At 63.6% G+C, this 20,803-nt stretch overlaps 2 protein-coding genes across 2 annotated transcripts in view; both read left to right on the top strand.

Annotated features, from left to right (window-relative positions):
• STIMATE (STIM activating enhancer) overlaps positions 1 to 15,505 on the top strand; it is a 47,823-nt gene extending 32,318 nt beyond the window's left edge. Inside the window, exons 3-8 of the mRNA XM_055134179.1 lie at positions 388 to 483; positions 4,187 to 4,308; positions 8,407 to 8,519; positions 9,891 to 9,968; positions 10,430 to 10,579; positions 12,438 to 15,505. Coding sequence (XP_054990154.1) covers positions 388 to 483; positions 4,187 to 4,308; positions 8,407 to 8,519; positions 9,891 to 9,968; positions 10,430 to 10,579; positions 12,438 to 12,554 — 676 coding nt within the window. The 3' untranslated portion in view covers positions 12,555 to 15,505. The remainder of the gene's footprint in view (positions 1 to 387; positions 484 to 4,186; positions 4,309 to 8,406; positions 8,520 to 9,890; positions 9,969 to 10,429; positions 10,580 to 12,437) is intronic.
• Positions 15,506 to 17,010: 1,505 nt separating this feature from the next.
• On the top strand, positions 17,011 to 19,491 carry MUSTN1 (musculoskeletal, embryonic nuclear protein 1). The gene is made up of 3 exons (XM_055134180.1): positions 17,011 to 17,143; positions 18,137 to 18,269; positions 18,411 to 19,491. The coding sequence occupies exons 1-3, from the start codon at positions 17,135 to 17,137 to the stop codon at positions 18,515 to 18,517; spliced, it is 249 nt and encodes an 82-aa protein (XP_054990155.1). The 5' UTR covers positions 17,011 to 17,134; the 3' UTR covers positions 18,518 to 19,491.
• The last annotated feature ends 1,312 nt before the right edge of the window (positions 19,492 to 20,803 follow it).

Raw genomic sequence — 20,803 nt, 5'->3', positions numbered from 1 at the left:
TGGGCATCGCTGGGTGTGACCCAAAAAGCCAAAAAAAACCAAAAGTCACTTGAAAGGAGACAGCCAGCCCAGTAGGACAACATGGTAACCCCCAAAAGCGTCTTTCCAGGGGGCTGCATCTGGCTGGTACTGCCGAGTAACCCCTGAGCTTTGCTGGGTGTGACCCAAAAAGCAAACAAACAACAACAAAAAAACCACTGTTGTAAATGTGTTAATGTGCCAGTGCCTTTGGGGGCCTCGGGCCTTGGTTTTGAGGGGTTTGAAGGGCTGCAGGCTCCCTGGAGGAGTGAGCAGCAGACTGGCCCCGGTCCCGGGCAGCCTCCCTGCTGTGTGACTCCCACTCTGCCTCCCGTCGCCGCGGTAACGCCTGCTGCTCCTGCCGGGCAGGTTCCTAGACACCTCCAAGCAAGCCATAGGGATGCTCTTCATCCACTTCGCAAACGTGTACCTGGCGGATCTCACGGAAGAGGACCCTTGCTCACTGTAAGTGGCCCTTGGCGCACGGCGGGCGCCCGTCCCCCCACGCCCCTGCTCTGAGCACGAGGCCTCTGTTGCTGCCCCCCAGGCACCTGCCACGGCTGTCACCGGGCCCTGGGGGCTGTGCCCGAGCCTTGCCCTGGGCCAGCTCTCCTCCTCCATCCGGTGTGTGCCATGGCTTTCCCTGTGGTGGCCGGGGGGGCGGAGTGGGGGCGGTGCCCCAGGGTGTCTGCTAGGTGGGGTGCCCCCTGACCCCACAGCCCTCCGCTCAGGGTCAGAGCCAGGGACAGCACCAGCTTGTCAGTGCCCAGGGCCCTCCACCTGGCCCGGCTGCCCGCCGGCTTGTCCCTGCCCTTCTGAGGGGTCACTGCCTCCAGCCAGAGGGCGGGCACGGGAAGGAAGAAACCCCCCCCACCGCCATTGCCCACCTTCCTGCCTTGTCTGGGGCTCTTGCTGTGCCACCTTTGCCCATGTGTCGCCTGGCTGGAAGAAGGTGGACAGAGAGGATGGGAGGCTCCTGGGGTTCACCCGGGACAGGGGGGCTGAGGACTCCTCCAAGCTTTCCCTCTGGGGGGGCGGGGGCGGCACTGTGGCCTTGGAGCTTTTCCCGGATGAGGGCATGAGGCCTCCCTCCCTGACTCTCAACACCTGGCAGGTGGCACGGTCTCCTGAGGTGTTCGGGTGTGGCCCCAAAGCGAGGGACAGGAAGGGGGTCTCCCTGGGGGAGGGGGTTGGGAGACAGCCCAGCCCTCCGCACTCTGACACCTCAGCACGTCAGGGGCCGATGCTCATTGCAGCAGGCGGGGAGGGGCTGCCATGGCCGCCGCTGCCCCTCTGCTAGGGGGAGGAGGGACACGCCCTCCAGGGGACACTGACTGGCAGGGCGCCAGCACGAGGTTACGGTGCTTGCCCAGCAGGCAGCTGTGGCCACGATCCGGGAGTCCCCCGAGCACTGCTGGGCACGATCCCCAAGCACAGAGCCAGGCATGGCCCCCAAACAGAAAACAAAGAAATAGAAGGGGGCTGGGGCTGGGGGGTGGACAGACGGACTCCCAGCGGGGACAGAGGCGGCTGTTGACAGACCCTGAGTGTCAGCCTGCAGGGCTACCCCAGACGGCACGGCACGTGGTGTGTGTGTGTGTGTGTGTGTGTGTGTGTGTGTGTGTGTGTGTGTGTGTGTCTGTCTGTCTGTCTGTCTGTGTGTCTGTGTGTGTGTCTGTCTGTGTGTCTGTGTGTCTGTCTGTCTGTGTGTGTGTCGTGTGTGTGTCTGTCTGTGTGTGTGTGTCTGTGTGTGTGTGTGTGTGTGTGTGTGTGTGTGTGTGTGTGTGTGTGTGTGTGTGTGTGTGTGTACAGACAGACTCCCGGGCGGGGACAGAGGCGGCTGTTGACAGACCCTGAGTGTCAGCCTGTGGGGCTGCCCCAGATGGCACGTGGTGTGTGTGGGGGGGGGGGGGGCACGTGGGGTGTGTGTGTGTCGGCGGGGCACTCGGGGGAAGCCTGGGGCAAGGAGAAGCCTTGTTGGCGGAGGGTGAGGAGCGGGCCAGGCCCAGGCATCCTGGGAGTCACGGGGCTGGCTGGGGAAGGGGCCGCTTCCTGTGCCTGGCCAGACCCCTGCAGGCCGTGCTGCTTTGGGCAGATGTTGGCGACGTCCAGGCCTCTGTGCCCCTGAGGGGCTGCAGTTCTCATGACACACATTTCATGCTTCTTCTGCATGTTGGGAGGAAGAAGCCGATCAGTGCCAGCAGTCTGGTTTCGCCCTAACAGCCCTGCCGTGTAGACACTCTACCCTTCTACGGTGGGCTCCTGAGGCCAGGGTCCCTCGGACTGAGGGAGGTTCACACAGTGCAGGAGTGATGCACTGGGACTTGACCTGTCTGTGGTCCCCGGGGCCTCCAGAGAGGCCTGTGTCCACTGCCCTTGGCCGTGCCTGGGACAGAGCACAGAGCTCTCTGGCGTTACTCCAGGCGTGGCACATACCAGGCAACAGGGTTTGGTGAGTGGGTAGTCCAGGCGAGAGTGTGTGAGTGTGTGTGAGTGTGAACGCAAGTGTGTGTGTGAGTATGCTCAGGTGTGTGTAGCTTTGTGTCTGTGTTTCTCTGTGTATGTGTGTATGAATGCTCAGGTGTGTGTGTGCGTGTATATGCATGTGTGTTTATGTGACTATGTATGAGTGTGCTCAGCTGTGTGTGTGCGGGCGCGTGTGTGTGTGTGTTGTGTGTGGGTGTGTGTGTGGGTGTGTATGTGTGTGTGTGTGTGTGTCTGCCCACACATGTGAGTTCCCATATCAGGTGGTCCCAAGATGCAGCCTCACATGGGGCCCGGGCTCAGCTGTGAGCAAGGGCCCCGCTATTCCTTCCAGCACTGGTCTGAGAGTGACCCCTGGTGATCCGCAGGAGGAAGGGCAGGCTGGAGAGCCTCCTGCCCCTTCCCGCAGGTTCTCTGGCTGCTTCTGAACAGCCCCTTAGGAATCTGCATGGCTCTGGGGCGGGTGTGCCCCGGGCCACATGGAGTCCCAGGTGAGTTAGTGACAGCCCTCAGGGGGCTTATCTCCTGCCTTGCCTGGGCCGCTGGGGCCTGTGGTGGCAGAAACCCAGCTGGATCTGTGTATGGGGCCCAGGGGAGGCCGGTGAGTGAGGGGCTCATTCCTGAGAGGACAGAGTGGGTGGGCAGTGAGGATTTCTCCTAGCACAGCACAGTGCGCACACACACACACACGCACGCGCGCGCGTGCTTCCCCATCATTAGCCCTCCCCAACCCCTCACACACACACACACACACACACACACACGTACCCGCTTCCCCTTCTCCCCGGGAGAAGCTCCCCACGTCAGGCCAGTGGTCTCTGTGGAAGGGTTTGCAGACCTGGCCTCAGGTCTAGGAAACGTCAGAGCTCGATTCCTGGACAGCGCTGGCACCACAGCACTGCAGGGAAGGGCAGAATCATGGACCAGGGGTTTTGTTTGTTTGGTTTTTGTTTGGGGGGAGTCACACCCGGCGGTGCTCAGGACTTACTCTTGGCTCTGTGCTCAGGGATCTCTCCTGGCAGACTCAGGGAACCACCTGGGTGCCGGGGACCCAACCCAGGCCAGCTGCATGCAGGACAAACATTTTCCCTCTGTACAACCTCTGGCCCTGAGCAGGGGGGGTTGTTTCTTTTTGTTTGGGGACCGCACCCAGGTACTCAGTTGCTCCGGGGCCCTGCGGTGCCAGGGATGGTACCCGGCCTCCTACAGTCAAAAGTGTGTGCTCCGGCCCGCTGAGCCTCTGTGTGTCTGAACAGACTTGGGAGGGTTGGTGGTCGGGTGGGTGATTAGGCTACTCCTGACGGTGCTTGCAGACCCTCTGGGGGGCTGGGAGTCAGGCCCAGGTGGTCCCATGTGGGGCGAGGCCTACCGGCACTCTCTCCAGCTGGAGCAAACCGCTGTGGATTTCTGCTCACCTGCTTCTCCGGCTGCTCTCAGACAGCGTCTCCGCTGGAGGAATAGTGGAGGTCTTTGAGGGTCCCCCATAGCTCCCAGCTGCAGTGGGTGTCATCTCGCTGTCCCGGGGGCACGTTCCTGGCGCACCCTGAGCTGAGTAGCACTGGCCAGGACACCTCCAGGCCCTCTGACGCCCCCTCCCCACACCCAGCAGCTCAGCCCGGCCTCCGGGGACCTGGCTGGTAGCCTGGTGCCCCGGGACCCCTCCGTGACTCGCCTCTCCTTGCAGGTACCTCATCAACTTCCTCCTGGACGCCACGGTGGGCATGCTGCTCATCTACGTGGGCGTTCGCGCCGTCAGCGTCCTGGTGGAGTGGCAGCAGTGGGAGTCCCTGCGCTTTGGCGAATACGGTAACACCCACAGCCCAGGGTCGGGGAGCCAAGGGGCTTGCAGGGTGGGGGGGTGGCCTGTGTGCGTGCTGTGTACCCCAGCCTGTGCTCCTGCGGGACCCTGGGACCTGAGAACTCCCCACACACACACCATCCCTGCTGAGGCGGCCAGGACGTGGGGGCCAGCCTGATGTTGCCACCTCACGCCTCTGCCAGGCTGCCTCCCACACTCCTGCCCTGTGGGGAAGCCGGGGCCGCTCTGGGTCTGAGCTACATGTCTGTGCTGGGAACGGGGCCGTGCCCGGAGCAGGGGACCTGCGGGTGCTGTCCGCCCAGACCCTGAGTGAGATGCCTCTTCCGGCCACCCCCAGTGAAGCATCAATGTGGCCTCCCAGGCCTGCTGCTAAGAGGCGCCTCTTGGGGTCTTGCTGCCCTCTGGGGGCTCAGAATAAGGGGTGACAGCTTCTCACGCCACATCACCGCCGGGCACGGCTGTCTCGGGACAGGCGGGCGCTTCTCACGGAGCCCAGCGGGGATCGGGGCGGAGACGCCAGCAGGACTCTGGGGCTGCTCTCCTTGCCGGCCCCCCCGCCGCCAGCCCCCGCATCTGGTCCGCAGCACCCAGGGGCACTGGCGCCGTGGGGGGAGCCAGTGTGCAGGGCCAGCTGTGAGCACCCGGGTATTTCTAGAAATCTGAAGTAATTGTTTGTCTCCGCGGAGGGGCGGTGAGCTCAGGAAGGGCTTTTCTTAGTCCTGCTGGTGGAAGCCTGGTGAGTCACCGACCCAAGATAGTGTCCGACGCCCGGTGCGTGTGCCGGTGACGCCGGGGGAAGCCGTGTGTCACCAGGGCAGGTGGCGGCCGCCCCCTGGGGGAAAGGGTACAGGGAGTGACCCCGCTGTGCATGGGGGTCCAGTGGGGTGGGGGGAGGGGGGCAGGCCTGCTGCAGACACCAGACACTGTTCTGCTTCTCCCAGAACAGTGCTCATGGCCACTTCTTGGCTGGTCGGATCCCTTCTAGAAGACTCCTGACTCAGCCGTGGCTGCCCGGTGCTGGGTGGGGCGGGTCCACTCACTGCCAGTTGCCTGCCCTTCAGCGCCGTGCAGCCGGCATGCAGAGCAGATGAGGTCAGATCCTCCGGGCACCACGCTGGCCCCTGTTCCCGGGGCCTTGCCGCGTCACCCTCAGGTCTGCCCCCTCTGCCATCAGGCACGAGTGTCTCACGACAGCCCCCCGGGGGCCAGAGGGCACCACCCTCTCCCGGGGACCCTCCTGGGCGCCCCCGCCCCTCCTCTGTCCAGGTGACCCGTGGTCCATGTCCGGCTCTGTTGTTCTCTGTTGCTGCTTCACACGTCACCACAAAAATCCCTGACTTAAAACAATACACTCGTTATCTTCCCGGTTCGGAAGTCCGACCTGAGCCCCGTGGGCTGGAACCAGGACTTCCTGGTTCCTTGTGGCACCTCTAGGAGATGATCCAGTTTTGGGTTTTTTTTGGTTTGTTTTTTTTTTCCCCTCTTGAACTTCTCGAGCAGAGGTTCCCAGACTCACTTGGCTTCCTGCCTCATTTCAGGAACCGACCCAACCCAGCCCCCCACTCAGCGTCCCATTCCCCACATCTTCCTTCTCTCAGTAAGTGTAGAAAGACCCCTTCACACGCTCCCCCTCGTTGCACTCCGGGGGCCGACCGCCCTGCCCACCACAAGCCCCGTGGTTCCAGCGGCCACTGGGCAAGGGGCCCGCCTGCATTCCGGCTCGTGCCCAGCAGCTGCACGTGGCAGTGCCCTCACACGAGGCCCTGCCATCCCCACCTCGGGCAGTGCGTGGGTTCCCTGGATAAGGGGTGACAGCTTACTGGGCACACTGGCTCCCCTGAGACACGCTCCTCGTCTCAGAGTCTGCGGCTATGCGCCCTTCATGCCCTCTGCCACGCCATGCACTGTCCCCCGGTTCCAAGACTAAGCTGCGGGCAAGCGTGTGGGCCCCAGAGCTGCTGCCCCGTCTGCCAGCCCCCCCCCCCGACCCCCACCTGCTGCAGGCAGCGCTCCTGTCCCAGGAAAGGAAGAAGAAAGGCTGGCTTTGCAGTGCTGCCTTGGACGGGGAAGAGAAGGCAAAGTGGCCCCTCAGATCACAGGGCTGGGGGTGGGGGTCAGCCCCCCACCCCGAGGGCACGCACAGCAGCTCTGGGCCAGGCCTGGTGTCTGCTACCTGCTGCCCCTCCCCAGGGAAAGCCCCGGGCCACCTGCCCTGGTCCTACTCCCCTTCTGGAAGCCTCTCCCGCACAGTGTCTTCCTTTGGGCCCCACCCCCTGCAGGTTACCCTAGGAGTTAATTTAACAGACACCCACTCTCACCCCCCTCCCTCCCCACCCCTGCCCCAAAGGGTGCCCGGCTCATAAAAGGGAGGAGCCTGGGGTGACCCTGGGAAGTATTACATTTACAAATGGGAGGGGAGAGTGTGAAGCCTGAGACTTTCCCCTTCCTGGGTCTGCCCAGGAGAGCAGCTGGCAGGACCAGCTGACTCCCGCGGGAAGGGGGAGGGACAGCAGGAGGCGGGCCCCAGGCCAGCAGGAGGCTTCTGGCCTCTGCTGGGAACGTCCGTGCAAACAGGCCCAGTAGGCGGAGGGCAGGTTGGTTGGGGTGTGGGGTGCGTGGGGTGCGGCCCGGGCCCAGTAGAGGTGACGCCTGTGCTCTGCCCGGTCCACGCCACGTGCTGATTTTTCTTTGGGTAACAAGCACCCAGCAGGTTGTGGCTTACCTTCTGCTGTCTCTGCTCCAGCCCCCACCCAGGGGGTGTTCCCTGCCAGTGTGTGTCTGAGCTGCATCCCCCCCACACGCACTCCACTACACCCACCCCCACCATGGTCTTACTTAATGGTTTCCAGAAACTATTTTGATCCGATGTGTTTGCGAACTTTCCTCAGTGAGGTCAGACCGTTTGCGGATTACAAAATGCCATTAGAACTGTGCCGGGGCAAACACGTGCTTCGGAGCGGGCGTTTTGGCCCGGGCGAGCCCTGAGCACACAGTGAAAGGGGCCGGATGCCCGCAGAGGCTGCAGTGTTTTTCTGCATGCCTTCCGCACGCTTCTCCCGAGGGTTTCCAGAAAAGGCAATGACTTGGTATGTCCCTGCGGCCCCGGGAGGAGCCGGCTCCCCAGGGGCGGCCGGTGGGCTGGGGCTGGATCCCCACCCAGACCGCAGAATCCAAGGGAAACCCGGCAGTTTGTTTTCAGGCCAGATTCTCAGCCCCTGGTTTGCAGGGGGCCTTTGCTGCCCCAGGAATGTCCCTCCCCACCCCCTGGTCTACTGTGGCCCAGAAGCTGCAGAGTTTCTAGCAAGTTCCCTGTGCCCCCCCTCCTCTGCTTCTCCTACCTAGGGGAGGCTGTGTGGCTCCCCAGGGCCTGCCCCAGGAGTGGGGCTTGTCTCTGAGGGTACCTGGTTCCCTGGAAGGGCCAGTCCTCCACCTGCACCCAGTCCCCTGGACCCGGGCCGCCCACAGTGAGGACTCGATTTCTCCGCTTCTCGGGCTGGGTGACTGATGGGGTCTCCACTAGGCCTTTGTCACAGCCGCCCGCCCCCCCCCCTCCTTGCCTCGAGGGCTTTTCTCTTGTCTCTGTTTCTCAGCACAGGGTGTTTGGGGTGCCCCCCTGCAGTCCGTGTCCCTCCAGGCTCATTCCCTTCTTCTGAGCCAGCTGGGGACAGCAAGGTGGGCGGGGCGGGAGGCAGGACAGGAGACAAAGAAGCTGTTTGAGGCCTTTGTTGATTCCAAACCGTCCAGTCCAGTCCCCCCCCCCCCCGCCCGAGTGGAGGCGAGGCGGGATGGATGGCCGGGTGGCAGAAACATCAACACTGGATAATAATAGCAGTCTTGCTTCTCCAGAGATCCTGCACTCCGTGCACACAGCCCCGCGAGCCCAGCCCGCTGTCTGAGGGTCCGCTTAGGATCCCTTCAAATAAAATTCCTGTTCTCTGATGTGGTTTCAAACACCCACCGTTTCGGGGCCCGTGGGCTCCAGCTCTGGGGAGGGGGGCTCTCCGCCACGTCAGCCTGAAGAAGGCAGGACGGGGCGGGGCGGGGGAGGGAGGACGTAGCCTGCGTGTCTCGGCCCCTCCCCGCAGGAGACCCTCTGCAGTGCGGAGCCTGGGTGGGCCAGTGCGCGCTCTACATCATCATCATGGTGTTCGAGAAGTCCGTCGTCTTCATCGTCCTCCTCATACTGCAGTGGAAGAAGGTCTGCTGTCCCACCCCTCCCCGAGCACCCTACAGGGCCAGGCCGGTCCTTCTCCCCCACCTCCCTGCCCCCCCAAGCCTGTTGGAAAGTCTCTGGGTTTGGTTTCTTTTTTCCCCAACTCTGGCCGTATACTCAACTTTGGTCCAGTTTGGCAGCTATAGTTGTTGTTTTTTCCTCCTTTTTTTCTTATTCTGTTTTGTGTTTTGGGGCGCCACACCTGGGGATGCTCAGGAGTTACTCCTGGCTCTGCGCTCAGGAGTCGCTCCTGCTGGTGCTCGAGGACCCCGCGGGGTGCCGGGTGTTGATCCCAGGTCGGCTGTCTGCAAGGCAAGCAGCCCCACCGTACTACCGCTCTCGCCCCTCAGGACCCGCCTGCTGTGGAGCGGGGTCCCGGGGCTGGAGCAGGCGCCGGGTTCCACCCTCAGCACGCACATTGCCCTGAGCACCAGGAGAACCCACCCTCCCCCGAAGAGTGGCAACTTGTCCCTTTCGTACTGAGTACCCACCCACTCCCGTCACAGAGATGCTCAAGCTCGAGCCAGGGAATAGTGAGGAACGCCCAGTCCGCACCCCAGGTCAGCTCCTGTGAGCCCGAGTCCTCAGCCCGTCGGCCCGGGGGCAGGAGCACTCAGCACCCCTCTTTCCTGGTCCCCTCGGCATAACAGGGCAGCTCGGCGCCACCATCAGCAGCTGCCAGTGTGCTGACCCCACGTGGGAACCACGGCTCCCGGCCCTGTCCTTTGCCCTCCGGCCCCCGGGTGGTCCGGGTCAGCTCTGCCTCCTGCCCCACATGCCTGCCAGGGAGCCGCCCAGGAGCCAGCCTCAGGAACTGGCAGCTTGGATTTTCTCCTCCCTTTTGCTTTCATTTATGGCTCAGATTTATTTCTTAAGAAAATAAGCCAGGCTGGGGAGAGTCGTGGGGTCAGGGCGCAGGCTTTGCATGCATGCCGGAACCCAAGTCTGGCCTTTGGAGCTGGGGGTCCCCTGACCACCACCAGACGGGAAAAGCGCCCCCTGCCCCGCCCTTGGACCCCAGCGTTGGGTGGCTGGGCTGGCTGTGCATCTCCAGGAGGGGCCTTGCAGGGGCAGATGGGGGCAGGGTTTCCCCAGCAAGTGCTTGGGAGCCCCCGGCCCTCCCCCCTCCAGCCCCCAGACCTCACCCTCTATTCCCCAGGGGTAGGGGGTAGGCATGCTGTGCTCCCCACATGCAGAGGGAGGGGACGGGGGCTGCTCGAGCACTAACTGCCCCCCAGGCTCCTGCAGGGGCCGGGGTGTGGGGCACGGAGCCAAACCGCTCCCTGAGGCTGTGTGGAATGTTCTCAGCGCCCCCGTCCTGCCTGTCCCCCACCTCCCGTGTGCCTCTCTTCCCAGGTGGCCCTGCTGAACCCCATCGAGAACCCCGACCTGAAGCTGGCCATCGTCATGCTGATCGTGCCCTTCTTTGTCAACGTCAGTGGCTCTTACCCCTCTGGGCCCCTCCAGCTGGCGTTCCTGCAGCCCCCCGCCCTGCGTCTCCCGTGTCCCCACACACACTCACCTCCCAGCCCCCCCTCCACCCTCAGGCCTGCAGCTGCAGAGTCCCAGGGGAGGGCAGACCCTCTGCAGTTCACTCCTGCTGGGGGCTGGTGCCTGGGGGAGACTGGGGGGAGGTTCCTGGGCCAGAGACAGACCCCTTGGTCCCCCGCCCCTCCTGCCCCCGGCTGGGCAGGGCTCAGGCCAGGCTGTCCGGTCTCTTGGTCATACGGCCCTTGGGCGTGGTCTTGGCTGCTTCCAATGGGGAATGGGCACAGAGGAAGGACAGGGACCGCGGCGAGGCCTCCCTTCCCCGGAGGCCCTGCCGACGTTGAAGGTCAGAGGGCGCAGGGCGACAGGGCCCTGTGCCCATGTGACCTGCGCTTTCCCTCCCTCAGGCTTTCATGTTCTGGGTCGTGGACAATTTCCTCATGAGAAAGGGAAGGACGAAAGCTAAGCTGGAAGAGAGAGGCGCCAGCCAGGACTCGAGGAACGGCAGCCGGGTCCGCTACCGGAGGGCAGCGTCGCACGAGGAGTCGGAGTCTGAGGTGGGGCCACCCCCATCCCCCTGCCTGCCCTGTTGGAGGGGGCACAGGGGGCGGGGGGCTTCCGCGCCCATCGGCTGCCGGGGAGGAAGACGAGGCCAGGGCTGTACCCAGCCGGCCCCGGGCCTGCCGCTCTGGGACCTCGGCGATGGCAGCGGGGTGGGGTGTCTGCTGAGGGGCTTGTTCCAGGGAACCTTTAAGCTTTAATGTGTTTAAATCCCTGTGGCCTGCCAGAGAAGAAGCGAGATAAGCCAGCTGGTAACTTCTAGAAGGCTGGACTTCCCTGGACATCCCAGGGGAGCCTTGGCTCCTCCTTTTCAAGTTCCCGAGTTCAGAGGTTGGCCCTCAGGTGGTCCCTAGAAAGGAGCGGGCGCTGAGCAGGCTCTGTGCCCCGGGAAGCCGAGTTCGGCCCCACAGCTGCACACAGGGTTTGGGGTGTGGGTGGCGTGAGACTTGGGGTGCCCAGGGAAGCACACAAAGGTGGGGGGGCTGGGAAACACGGGGCTGAGTGGGTGGGCAGGGGCATGGTGACCTGTGGCGAGGGAATCGGCTGTGCTGGTGCTGGCCGTTTCCAGGGGCAGATCCCCCCTGCCCCGCCCCACCCCCCAGCGTGGCTGCTCCCCGGGCCTCTCGTCCTGGCCTGTGCCCCGCTGGGGAGCAGGGCACCACGGGGTCTCACAGGTGGCGTCAATGAACCTGTTGGCCCCACACACGTTTTGGGGGGCTCAGGGGAGCACAGGTGCTGTTTGTCTTCCAAAGTGGTGACAGGGGCTCAGGGCGGCCACTCCAGGGTCCAGAGCCGTGTGGCCACAGCGGTTGTCTTTTCCGTTTGGGAGGGGCGTGTGTTTGCTTCTGCGGCTTCCAGGGTCTGGGACTCCTGAGAGCAGATGGGGGTGTGAGGTGTGTGGTGTCCATGTCTGTGTGTATGTGCATGTGTGTATGTGTATGTGCATGTGTGGGGAGGGTGCGTGTGGGGTGCAGGGTTTGTGTGTGTGTGTATGTGGGGTGTGGGGTGTGTGTGTGGTGTGTGCATGTCTGCATATGTGCATGTGTGTGGGGTATGTGTGTGGTGTGTGGTGTATGTCTGTGTATGTGCATGTGTATGGGTATGGGGTGTGTGCATATGTGCATGTGTAGGGTGTGCATGGGAGTGTGGGGGATGTGTGTGGTGTGTGCATGTCTGTGTATGTGCATGTGTGTGGGTGTGTATGTGGTGTGTGCATGTCTGTGTATGTGCATGTGTGTGGGTGTGTATGTGGTGTGTACATGTCTGTGTGTATGTGCATGTGTGTGGGTGTGTATGTGGTGTGTACATGTCTGTGTGTATGTGCATGTGTGTGGGTGTGTATGTGGTGTGTGCATGTCTGTGTGTTGGGGGGGGTGAGGAGGCTGGAGTGCACACACCAGCTGCCCCAAGTTCATTCCCAGCTACTGCATGTTCTCTACCCAGCACCGCCAGGTATAGCCCTGGTGGCCCCCTCAGCACTGCCTGCCCCATGAGCCAAACCTCCAGGCTCCCACAGGAAGGCCAAGTACCCCCAAAAGTGGCCCTGGCTTCCCCAAGCCCCAACCCCCAAAAAGATTGGATTTTTGTGAGAGGACAGAAACCTGGGCAGTATTAGGGTGCGTCCCTGCTGGCAGCGTGACCCAGGTGGACAGTACGGAGAGGAGCGGGCCCTGGGGTGGGGGGGGACGAGGCACGCGGGCCGGCTTCAGCCTCCTGAGAGGGACAGTGAGGTCCGGGGTGCGCCTGGGGGCCCTCCTGGAGGTGCGGGCGGGCGCGGGTGCCGGGGCCCGGACAGGGTGGGGAGAAGCGCCTGAGCGGAGGAGGCTCAGGGCCAGGCCTGTCCCCGCCCCGCAGATCCTGATCTCCGCCGACGACGAGATGGAGGAGTCGGACGTGGAGGAGGACCTCCGCAGACTCACGCCCCTGAAGCCCGCCAAGAAGAAGAAGCACCGCTTCGGGCTGCCTGTGTGAGGGCCCGGGCCACCCGCCCCTCTGCCCCTCCTCTTCTACCTCCGCCCTCGCCGACTCTGCCCGCTGCCAGGCCGCCGTGACTTAGCCAGCACCGTGGGGCGGGGGCTGCAGAGGGCCCGCCCCATTGCACTACAAATACTGACCAAATATGCAAGCGAGCCGTTGTTTGTTGTCCAGGCCCCGCTTGGCGTGGCCTGGCGGGGGGCGGGGGAGGGCAGAGCCCCGTCCAGTATCTGACGGAGGTCCGAGTGGGGGCACCCGCACGGGCTCAGGGAGCACGAGGACCAGGCATGCTGGGGGTGGACGTAGCTCGCTCTGCAGTGCTCTCCGGCTCTCCGGGCCCTGTGCCGACTCCTGAAGCCTGGTTTTCTGAGCGCACCCGTGTTCACGCTTTCTCGAGTCTGCGTCCCGCCCCTCTGGGACGACGGGGCAGAACATAGATTTTTAAGTCTTCCATAAGCTGTTGACTTTTATATTTTTAAGTTATATTTTCATACTATTGTATTTAAAAACTCTTTTTAATCCCTCCAAAGACATGGGTTTCTTTGCCTTTCGTGGGATGTGAACTGGTAAAGGGAGAAGTCGGGAGTGTTCGATTTGGAAGACCGTTAGGTGATGTCCACTCAGACGAGGTGGCTGATCCTGGGCGCAGGCGGAGAAAGTGGCCGGTTGTCTGAAACCGGCAACCTGGGACCTGGCCGAGGTTGGCTGAGCGGGAGGGAGCAGGTTCCAACTGATCCCGGGTTGGATATGGACCAGGGGCACAGGCTTCAGGGAGTCGGCCCGAGTGTCCAGGTGGGGGACATAGGGGGCTTGTGTCCAAGAAATCGAGACCCCCTTCACCCCCAGACCGTCCTGTGCTCCTGCCTCTCCAGAGCCTCCAGGCCTGATACTCCGTCTCACCCCCAGCCTGGGAGCGCCCAGGGCCTGGGCAGGGTTTGTCCCCTCCCTGTGGGCCTGAAGAATGCCTGACCAAGGGTGCTTGTCACTGCAGGGCACTGCTTGAGGGTTGCTTCTTGCGTCTACTCGGGGCCCTGCGAGGGCAGTGGCCCCCTCTGAGGCTCTGGGAGAGACTGGCTGGCTGCCCGGGTGCTGGCCCTGCTGTGGGGGCAGCACGGGACAGTGGCATGTGTCACCACCCCCAGGCAGCATGGACACGCAGGAACAGAAGTGGCACCGGCGAGGCGTGGGCTGTGAGACAGGTGCCGGAGGCCACAAACCCGAGGAAGCTTCTCTCAGACCCCACACAGGGGCGTGTTCACGCGGACTAGTGGCTCTGACTGGTGTGGGGGCCTCGCGGGGAAGAGGCGTCCCCCCATCACACGCAGTGCCTGTCCGGGGCGGGACAAGGGAGCCTGGGGGACTCTCGCCCGTGGGCTCCGCAAGACTGAGCAGTCAGGATCCAAACTGCAGGGTGACTTGTCTGGGGGCGTCTGCTGCCAAGAGGTGGGGAACTGAGTCACAGTCGCATCTTTCCGCTCTCAGCCGTGTTAGTGGGGGGGAACTGGGGGCGGGAGGAGGGTGGCCGGGAATCACTTTAGGGAAACGGGGACCAATGTTCCTGGGTGGCTGCCCCGGGGTGCCGCCAGCTCCTCCCCTTCCGTTTTGGTTTGAGCAGCCCGTGCCCACGGCCACTGCCCTCACGGTCTCGGGGCTGCAGGTTCGAACCTCACCACACCTGGCTTCCCTCTTGCTCTGGGGTTCCTGGTGTTTCCATTCTGGGTGAGAGAGGGGCTGTAAACCCCACGTGATCTCTTGGTCTGGGGGCCTGAGCAGGCCACGGTGAGCGGTGGCTTCCCTGCCTCCCGGCTCTCCGTGGTAGTCCTGGAGCAGCGTCTGAGCGGGCTGCGTGGCCCGTCCTCACAAAAGCTGGCCCGCACACACATTGACACACACGCACACACTGACGTGAACGTGCGCAGCCACACGTGGCACGCACAGCCTGCATCCCCCCGGAAGCCCTCCTGCAATCTCGGCGGGCGTGGTGCAGTGCCCTCCAGAGCGGATGGCAAAGACCGTGGTCAGGGCTTCCTCCTGAGCTGCCCTTCCCATCCCGTCTCGTCCCGTCCCCCCCACCCCAAAGTTTCCTCACCACCTGCTCCGAGGTGCCTTACGAGGGACAGCTCTCCTGACCCTGACCACGCACTTGAGAAGCCAGGGACCACCACCGCCACCGCTTGTTGGCTGTCCATTTGGGCCTTGGTCGAGCATTACCCCCACCCCCACCCCCACATACACACACCTACGCACACACACACACAAGTCAGGGTCACGGTGCCGTCTGCCTGGCGAGGTGGAACATCTCTGGGGGGAAGAGGCCCCGGCTGCCCGAGCTGGCGGGGGCTGGCAGTGAGGAGGCAGTGCCTTCTTGGTCCACAGTCTGAAGACCTTGCAGGTGGCCTCCTCCCTGGAACTTCAGCTTGGGCTTCTCCCTGTCAGTGGGGAGTCGGGGGGTGGCAGTAGTGCTGGCCCTCCAGGGAAATGGAAAGATGGGCCCCCTGGGTGATGGCTCACATCCCAGGGGTAATCGTGGTAATGCCCCTCGGAGGTGTGATGGAGCTGGGACCCTGGGGACGGCCAGCAGCCCCCCCGGCCCTCCACACTGTGCACCCCCAAGCAGCTGAAAAAGCGGATGGTGCTGGCTCGGAGAGGGAGAAGGTTCTCGTGCCCCCCGGCTGTGGGGCTGTCCGGCTGCGGGACCTGCTAGCTCGCTGGGGACCTGCTCGCGGCCCCAGCACCTGGGTGGGCCGGAGGGAAGGAGGGCGCCATTTGATTTCTTGTTTCGTGAAATGTGTCAGAGATCAGACCTGTGAAGGCTCCCCAGCCTGTCCCCCGTACCCCGGAGGTTGGGAGTCCGCGGGGGCCTGGGGAGCACATTTCTGAAATGAAAGGGAAGAGGATGTACTTATATTGTAAAGTGGTTTACAATAAAAGTCCAGTATCTGACTACCTGTTTGTTGTGTCTTTCGTTGTTTGTTGTAAACTTAACCATGGTGGGGCCCGAGAGACAGTAGTGGGTAGGTAGGCTGCTTGCCTTGCCCATGGCCCACCTGGGTTTGATCCCTCGTGTCCCGTATGGTCCCCGAGCACCGCCAGGAGTGATTTCTGAGTGCAGAGCCAGGGGTAAGCCCTGAGCATGGCTGAGTGTGACCCCCTAAACCAAAATCATAATAGAGGAAACATCATTGTGTGGTGTGTCTCTAGAGTTAAAATGGGGGGTTTTTTTTGGGGGGAGGGGGTGTCCAAAGCATGTCCCTCATGAGTTAGAAGTTCCCAGAAACGGGTGGGGAAGGGCGTCAGCTCGATGCCCGCAGACGCCAGCGCCACCCCTGCCGAGGGCAACAGGCAGGCTCCTGTGTTCCCGTTCTTGCGACGTTCAGCAGTGGCAGTGGCGGAGCATGTGCCTAGCGGGTACTGCGCCCGCCACAGGGCCAGCACTGCGGCTGACCACCCCCACGCGAGCTCTGCGCCTGCCTCGGGCGTGGGCTGTGGCGGGCCCCGGAGTGTCCCACGGCGAGACACAGGCCAGGCTCAGCCCCCTCTGGGCCTGCCCTCAGCTGCCTCTTGGCCCCGTGGTGAGTCTGTTTGTGCCCACGGCCGTCCCCCCTGGCGTGCCTCATGTCAGCACCTGTCTCTGGGCTGGAGCCTGGCAGCCGTGGCCTGGCCGTGGGGCGGCCGGAACAGCCAAATGTCAGGGTGAGTCGGGTGCTGTCTGTCCGGAGCCTTCAAGGATAAAAATAATCACAGACTGACAGGATCTTGGGTGCATCTGACTGGGAGGCTGGGGGGAGTCGGGTGGTGGGGGGCGCCTCCCCACCCTCCAGACTCGGAGGCTTGCCACGCTCCTCAGGGGTTGCATCTCGAAGGCGCCACTTGTGGAGGCCTCTAGCCAAAAGGAGACAGAAGGGACACCTCGGGGGAGCCCTGGCAGCACCCCAGCCTGTCAGGCCAGCCCTCTGCCACCTCTGCCCGGCTCTCGGGCCCCTCACCCAAAGCTGCCTTACCTCTCCCTCCGGTTCTCCCCACCCACCCACTTTCTTCATCCCTTGGCTAAATGGGCTCTGGGTGCCCCGCCAGAGGGGACGGGGCGTCAGCAGAAACAGACTTCGTGACCCCCGGCTGTGAGCGGGGGAGCCTGGGCTTCCTCTGGAGTCCAGGGATGGGGGAGGAGGGAAAGGAGCTCAGCGCTGTGCCCCTCAGGCCTGGGCTTCCCCTTCCTGGGGGAACCCCTGTGGGCGATGGCGCAGGGACAGCTAGACCCAGGCAGGCGGGGCTGCCCTGCAGATTCCTGGGCCCACATCCATCAGCAGCGGGGCAGCCAGCACCTCCCACCTGCACCAGCAGCTGTGCCCTGGGCAGGGCTCCCCGCTGTCTGCCCCCCCCCCCACTGTCTGCAGCCCCCCGCAGTGCTTGGCCGGCCTCTCATCTCCCAGAATAAACTCTGAAGCCAGCGGCTGTGGGACTGAATCGTCATCGGGAGTGCGGAAGGAGCGGGGCGGGCGCTATATAAACCCCGTGCAGAGTGCCGCACTCACAGCCCCGCCACAGCTGGCCTCAGGACGGACGCTCCCGCACCCACCATGTCGCAGGTACGAGTGTCCAGTGCGGGTCGGGAACGGGACTCTGCCATCCCTGGCATGGACACAGGGGTTACGGGGGTGGGGGGGGAGCGGTCGTGGCTGGGGGCGGAGGGGAAACAGCCCTGGCCCCGGCTTCCCCCGTGAATTCCTGTTTAGCCTGGGTTTGGTGGCGCTCATGGATCGCCAGGAAGCGTGAGAGGGAAGCCGGGGCCTTGGCGGGTGCCTCTGTGTGTGCGGGGCTGCTGGGGTGGCTGTGTGACATTCGGATGTTTGTAGATCTGTGTATGTGAGTGTGTGTGTGTGTGTGTGTGTGTGTGTGTGTGTGTGAGAGAGAGAGAGAGAGAGAGAGAGAGAGGTGGGGGTGAGAAAGTGTGTGTGAGAAAAAGTATATGTGAGTGTGTGTGTGAGAGAGAGGGTGAGAGTATGTGTGAGAGAATGTGTGTGTGAGAGTGTGTATTGTGTGCGAGGGAAAGAGAAAGTGTGAGTGTGTGTTGTGTGTGAGAGGAAGTGTGTATGTGAGAGTGTGAGAGAGAGAGAGTATGTACACACTGGGCAGGAGTTGTGGGCACACATCAGTGTCCGGTGAGAGGTGTTGTGAGCCCCAGAGGCCAGGGAGTCCCCGCACCTGCCCTGGCTTAGGAAGGAATGAGGCCATGGACCCAGGACGCCTGTCTGGGCAGGACTGTCCTTCCCCTGTGCCATGTGCGCATTCCGGCTGGACGTGGCGTCTGACTGCTCTGCCCGCTCCCACCCGAACACGCTGGCGCTTTGCACAAACCCTGGACGCCGGCTCCGAGCCGCTGCCCCTCAGCCGCCCGCCGGCCGTCGGCTGCAGCTGCACCCCAGGGGCCCTGTCTGGGCACTGTGAGGGGCTCCTGGGAGCGGAGGGGTGCTTGGGACGGCTGGGGTGCAGGGGCAGGGGAGGGTCTCTGGCCCGGGAGGAGAGGCAGGAGGGAGGGGCAGGAGGCGGCTGGAGTGAGCGGGTCTCTCTGGCTCTCCCAGGCTGGCGCTCAGGAAGCCCCCGTCAAGAAGAAGCGGCCCCCCGTGAAGGAGGAGGACCTGAAGGGGGCTCGAGGGAGCCTGGGCAGGAACCAGGAGATCAAGTCCAAGACCTACCAGGTCATGCGGGAGTGCGGTGAGTGTCCATGTGCGGTGGGGAAGCGGGGAGGGGCGGCCCCTGGGCCGTTTCCCGGGGGTGGAGGGGATGCCCCCACAAAAGGGGCCTTCACCTCCAGGAAGCGGTGACCCCTGACCCCTCCTCCCCGGGCCGGCACAGAACAGGCTGGCTGTCCCGCCCCCTCCGTGTTCAGCCGAGCCCGCACGGGCACTGAGACCGTCTTTGAGAAGCCCAGGGCCGAGCCCGCCAAGAGTGTCTTTGGCTGAGAAGCGCCCACAGGTCCGCCCGCCGCACGCAGAGACCGGAGCCCAGGGCCTTTCCCAGACTGCCAACGCCAGACAGCCTCGCAGCCGCTGCCTCTGGGACCAGCACCCCCCGCCCCCCGCCCCCGTCTCACACAGCACCATGGGCAACAACGAGGGTCCCGCAGGGGAGGGTTGCGGGGGGTCACTGAGGCAGGGGCAGGGAGGGTGGGGCGCGGGCTTTCAGGTCACCCCAGAGGACAAGGCAGCTGCCCGCACAGTCCCAGCCTCGTGCTAGCACAGCTGTGGGGGCAGAGGCCTCGTCCTGAGGGACCTCTGGGGCTTCAGGCTTTCTTCCCTCTTCTAAGCCTCAGTTTCCCCTTCTGTACCTCAAAGGAATTGAGCTGGAGCCTGTGGCCTGACACAGACCCAGCGACAGGTCCAGATGTAACTGGTCAGGGCCCAGCTCCAGCCTTCCCTGGCCTGAGGGGGGTGGGGGAGGATAGCTGGAGCCCCTCCAGGGAACCCGGCCTCCACAAGTACGTGCAGCAGGCAGAAGGCCGAGCCCCACCAAGGCCATCCATCACAGGAAACTCGGGGGTAGGACAGGATACAGGAAAACAAAACCCTGCTCAGTTCCTGGAACCCTCTGCCCCCTGTGCTGAGGGACTCGCTATGCTCACAGCCGACCACCCCGTGACCCGCCTCCTGGGGTGCTAGGCTGGCACGGGCAAGTCAGAGAAGAGGGGCCCCACACCTGACCCCAGCCCCGCAGAAGTGAAGCACAGAATAAAATCTGTGCTGGTATCGGCACAAATAGGTCCACCCTGCTCCCACCATGCCCACCGGCCCCACCCCACAGTGGGAGCAGGGACAGAGCAAACCCCTGTCCCCCCGCCCCCATCCCCCCCCCACACACAGCGCGCTCCTCCCTGGGGGCACCGGCCTGCTCTCCCCCTGTCCTGGAGCTTGGCAATAAACAGGACTTCTTGCTCACCCTTGCTGTGTGTCTGTCTTCCTCGCCGTTCCCCTCTCTGTTCCCATCCAGAACCTTCTAGACCAGGTTAAACAAGACCCTCAGGACCCTCCGGGTTCTCCAGCCACAAGGGGCATACAGAGGCCCACTGGGCGGCAAGAACACCGACAGGCTGATGGTGGCCGACAGTGGCTGCCAGGCCTGGCTCCAGGCTGGGCCCTCCAGGGAAGCCCGCCCATCCCCGGGCAGGGCTGGAGCCGGCTGCTGGCGCCTTTCCCACGTTCCCAGCCCCCTGACCGCCTCCTGTAGAGGCGTCCAGGCTGGACCCAGGCTCTGCACCCCAAGGGAGCTAGGCTTCTCGTGGGGGCGAGGCCCGAACCTGCTCCCTGGTTCCTGAGGGCTCCTGGCCCCCAGCCTGCTGAAGGGGCACGTCGCCCTGTGTAGCCCCAGGAACCCAGAGCCAAGAGGGCTGGCGATGGGACGCACGCACGAAGGCGGGGCTTCTTCTGACGGCTGTCAAGCTTAGGGAGAGAGGCCTTTACTCGGAGCCACGGTCCCTCCCTTCCCCGGGGCACGACGCTGCCAGCATGGATGGCAGCAGGGCTGATGGAGGTGACCCTGCCCAGGGCCCCACCTAAGGCCCGAGGGACCACACACTAGTGCACACCCTCATTCACACACACACACACATACACACACAAACACACACTAAGTGTGCACACACACACACATACACAAACACACACTAAGTATGCACACACACACATACACAAACACACACTAAGTGTGCACACACACATACACACTGGTACATGCACACACAGTAGGGCACACGTATACACACACTCACACCGCCAGGCCAGTGTCACCAAGCCATCCTTTCCCCGACCAAGCGTTTGGCCCCTGACCACACTTTCCAGAAGCATCTTTCCCTGTCGTGGCCACTCTGGACCAGGAGCTGTCCCTGGCTCCACCTGCCCGCAGGCGACTCCCTGTTTCTTCAGGCTCCTGCTCGTTGTTGTAAGAGCAGCACTTCAATCTTGTTGAAGAAAAATTGGAAGAGGTGCTGGTGACCCCTCTGCCCTGGGGGGTCACCATCCTTCCTCATGTAAGCCCCGACTCCCGGCCGCCGCGGGCCCTGCTGACCCCCGAAGGCCCCTGGGTGTACTCGCCACCCTGAAGTCCTCCTGCAGGGGTCAGGGGCCCGCCCTGCTCACTTTCCTTTCTGTGTATAAGTTCCCAGGAGCAGGACCCCCCTGCCCCACACCAGGAGCCTGCTGGGGGCTCCCAGCCACGCTGCCCCACTGCAGGTTCTACTGTGGGGCCCGAGGCAG

The sequence above is a fragment of the Sorex araneus genome, chromosome 4 (assembly GCF_027595985.1).
Source record: "Sorex araneus isolate mSorAra2 chromosome 4, mSorAra2.pri, whole genome shotgun sequence".
NCBI lineage: Eukaryota > Metazoa > Chordata > Mammalia > Eulipotyphla > Soricidae > Sorex > Sorex araneus.
Note: the sequence above shows the minus strand (reverse complement) of the source record. Positions and strands in the feature narration are given on the sequence as shown.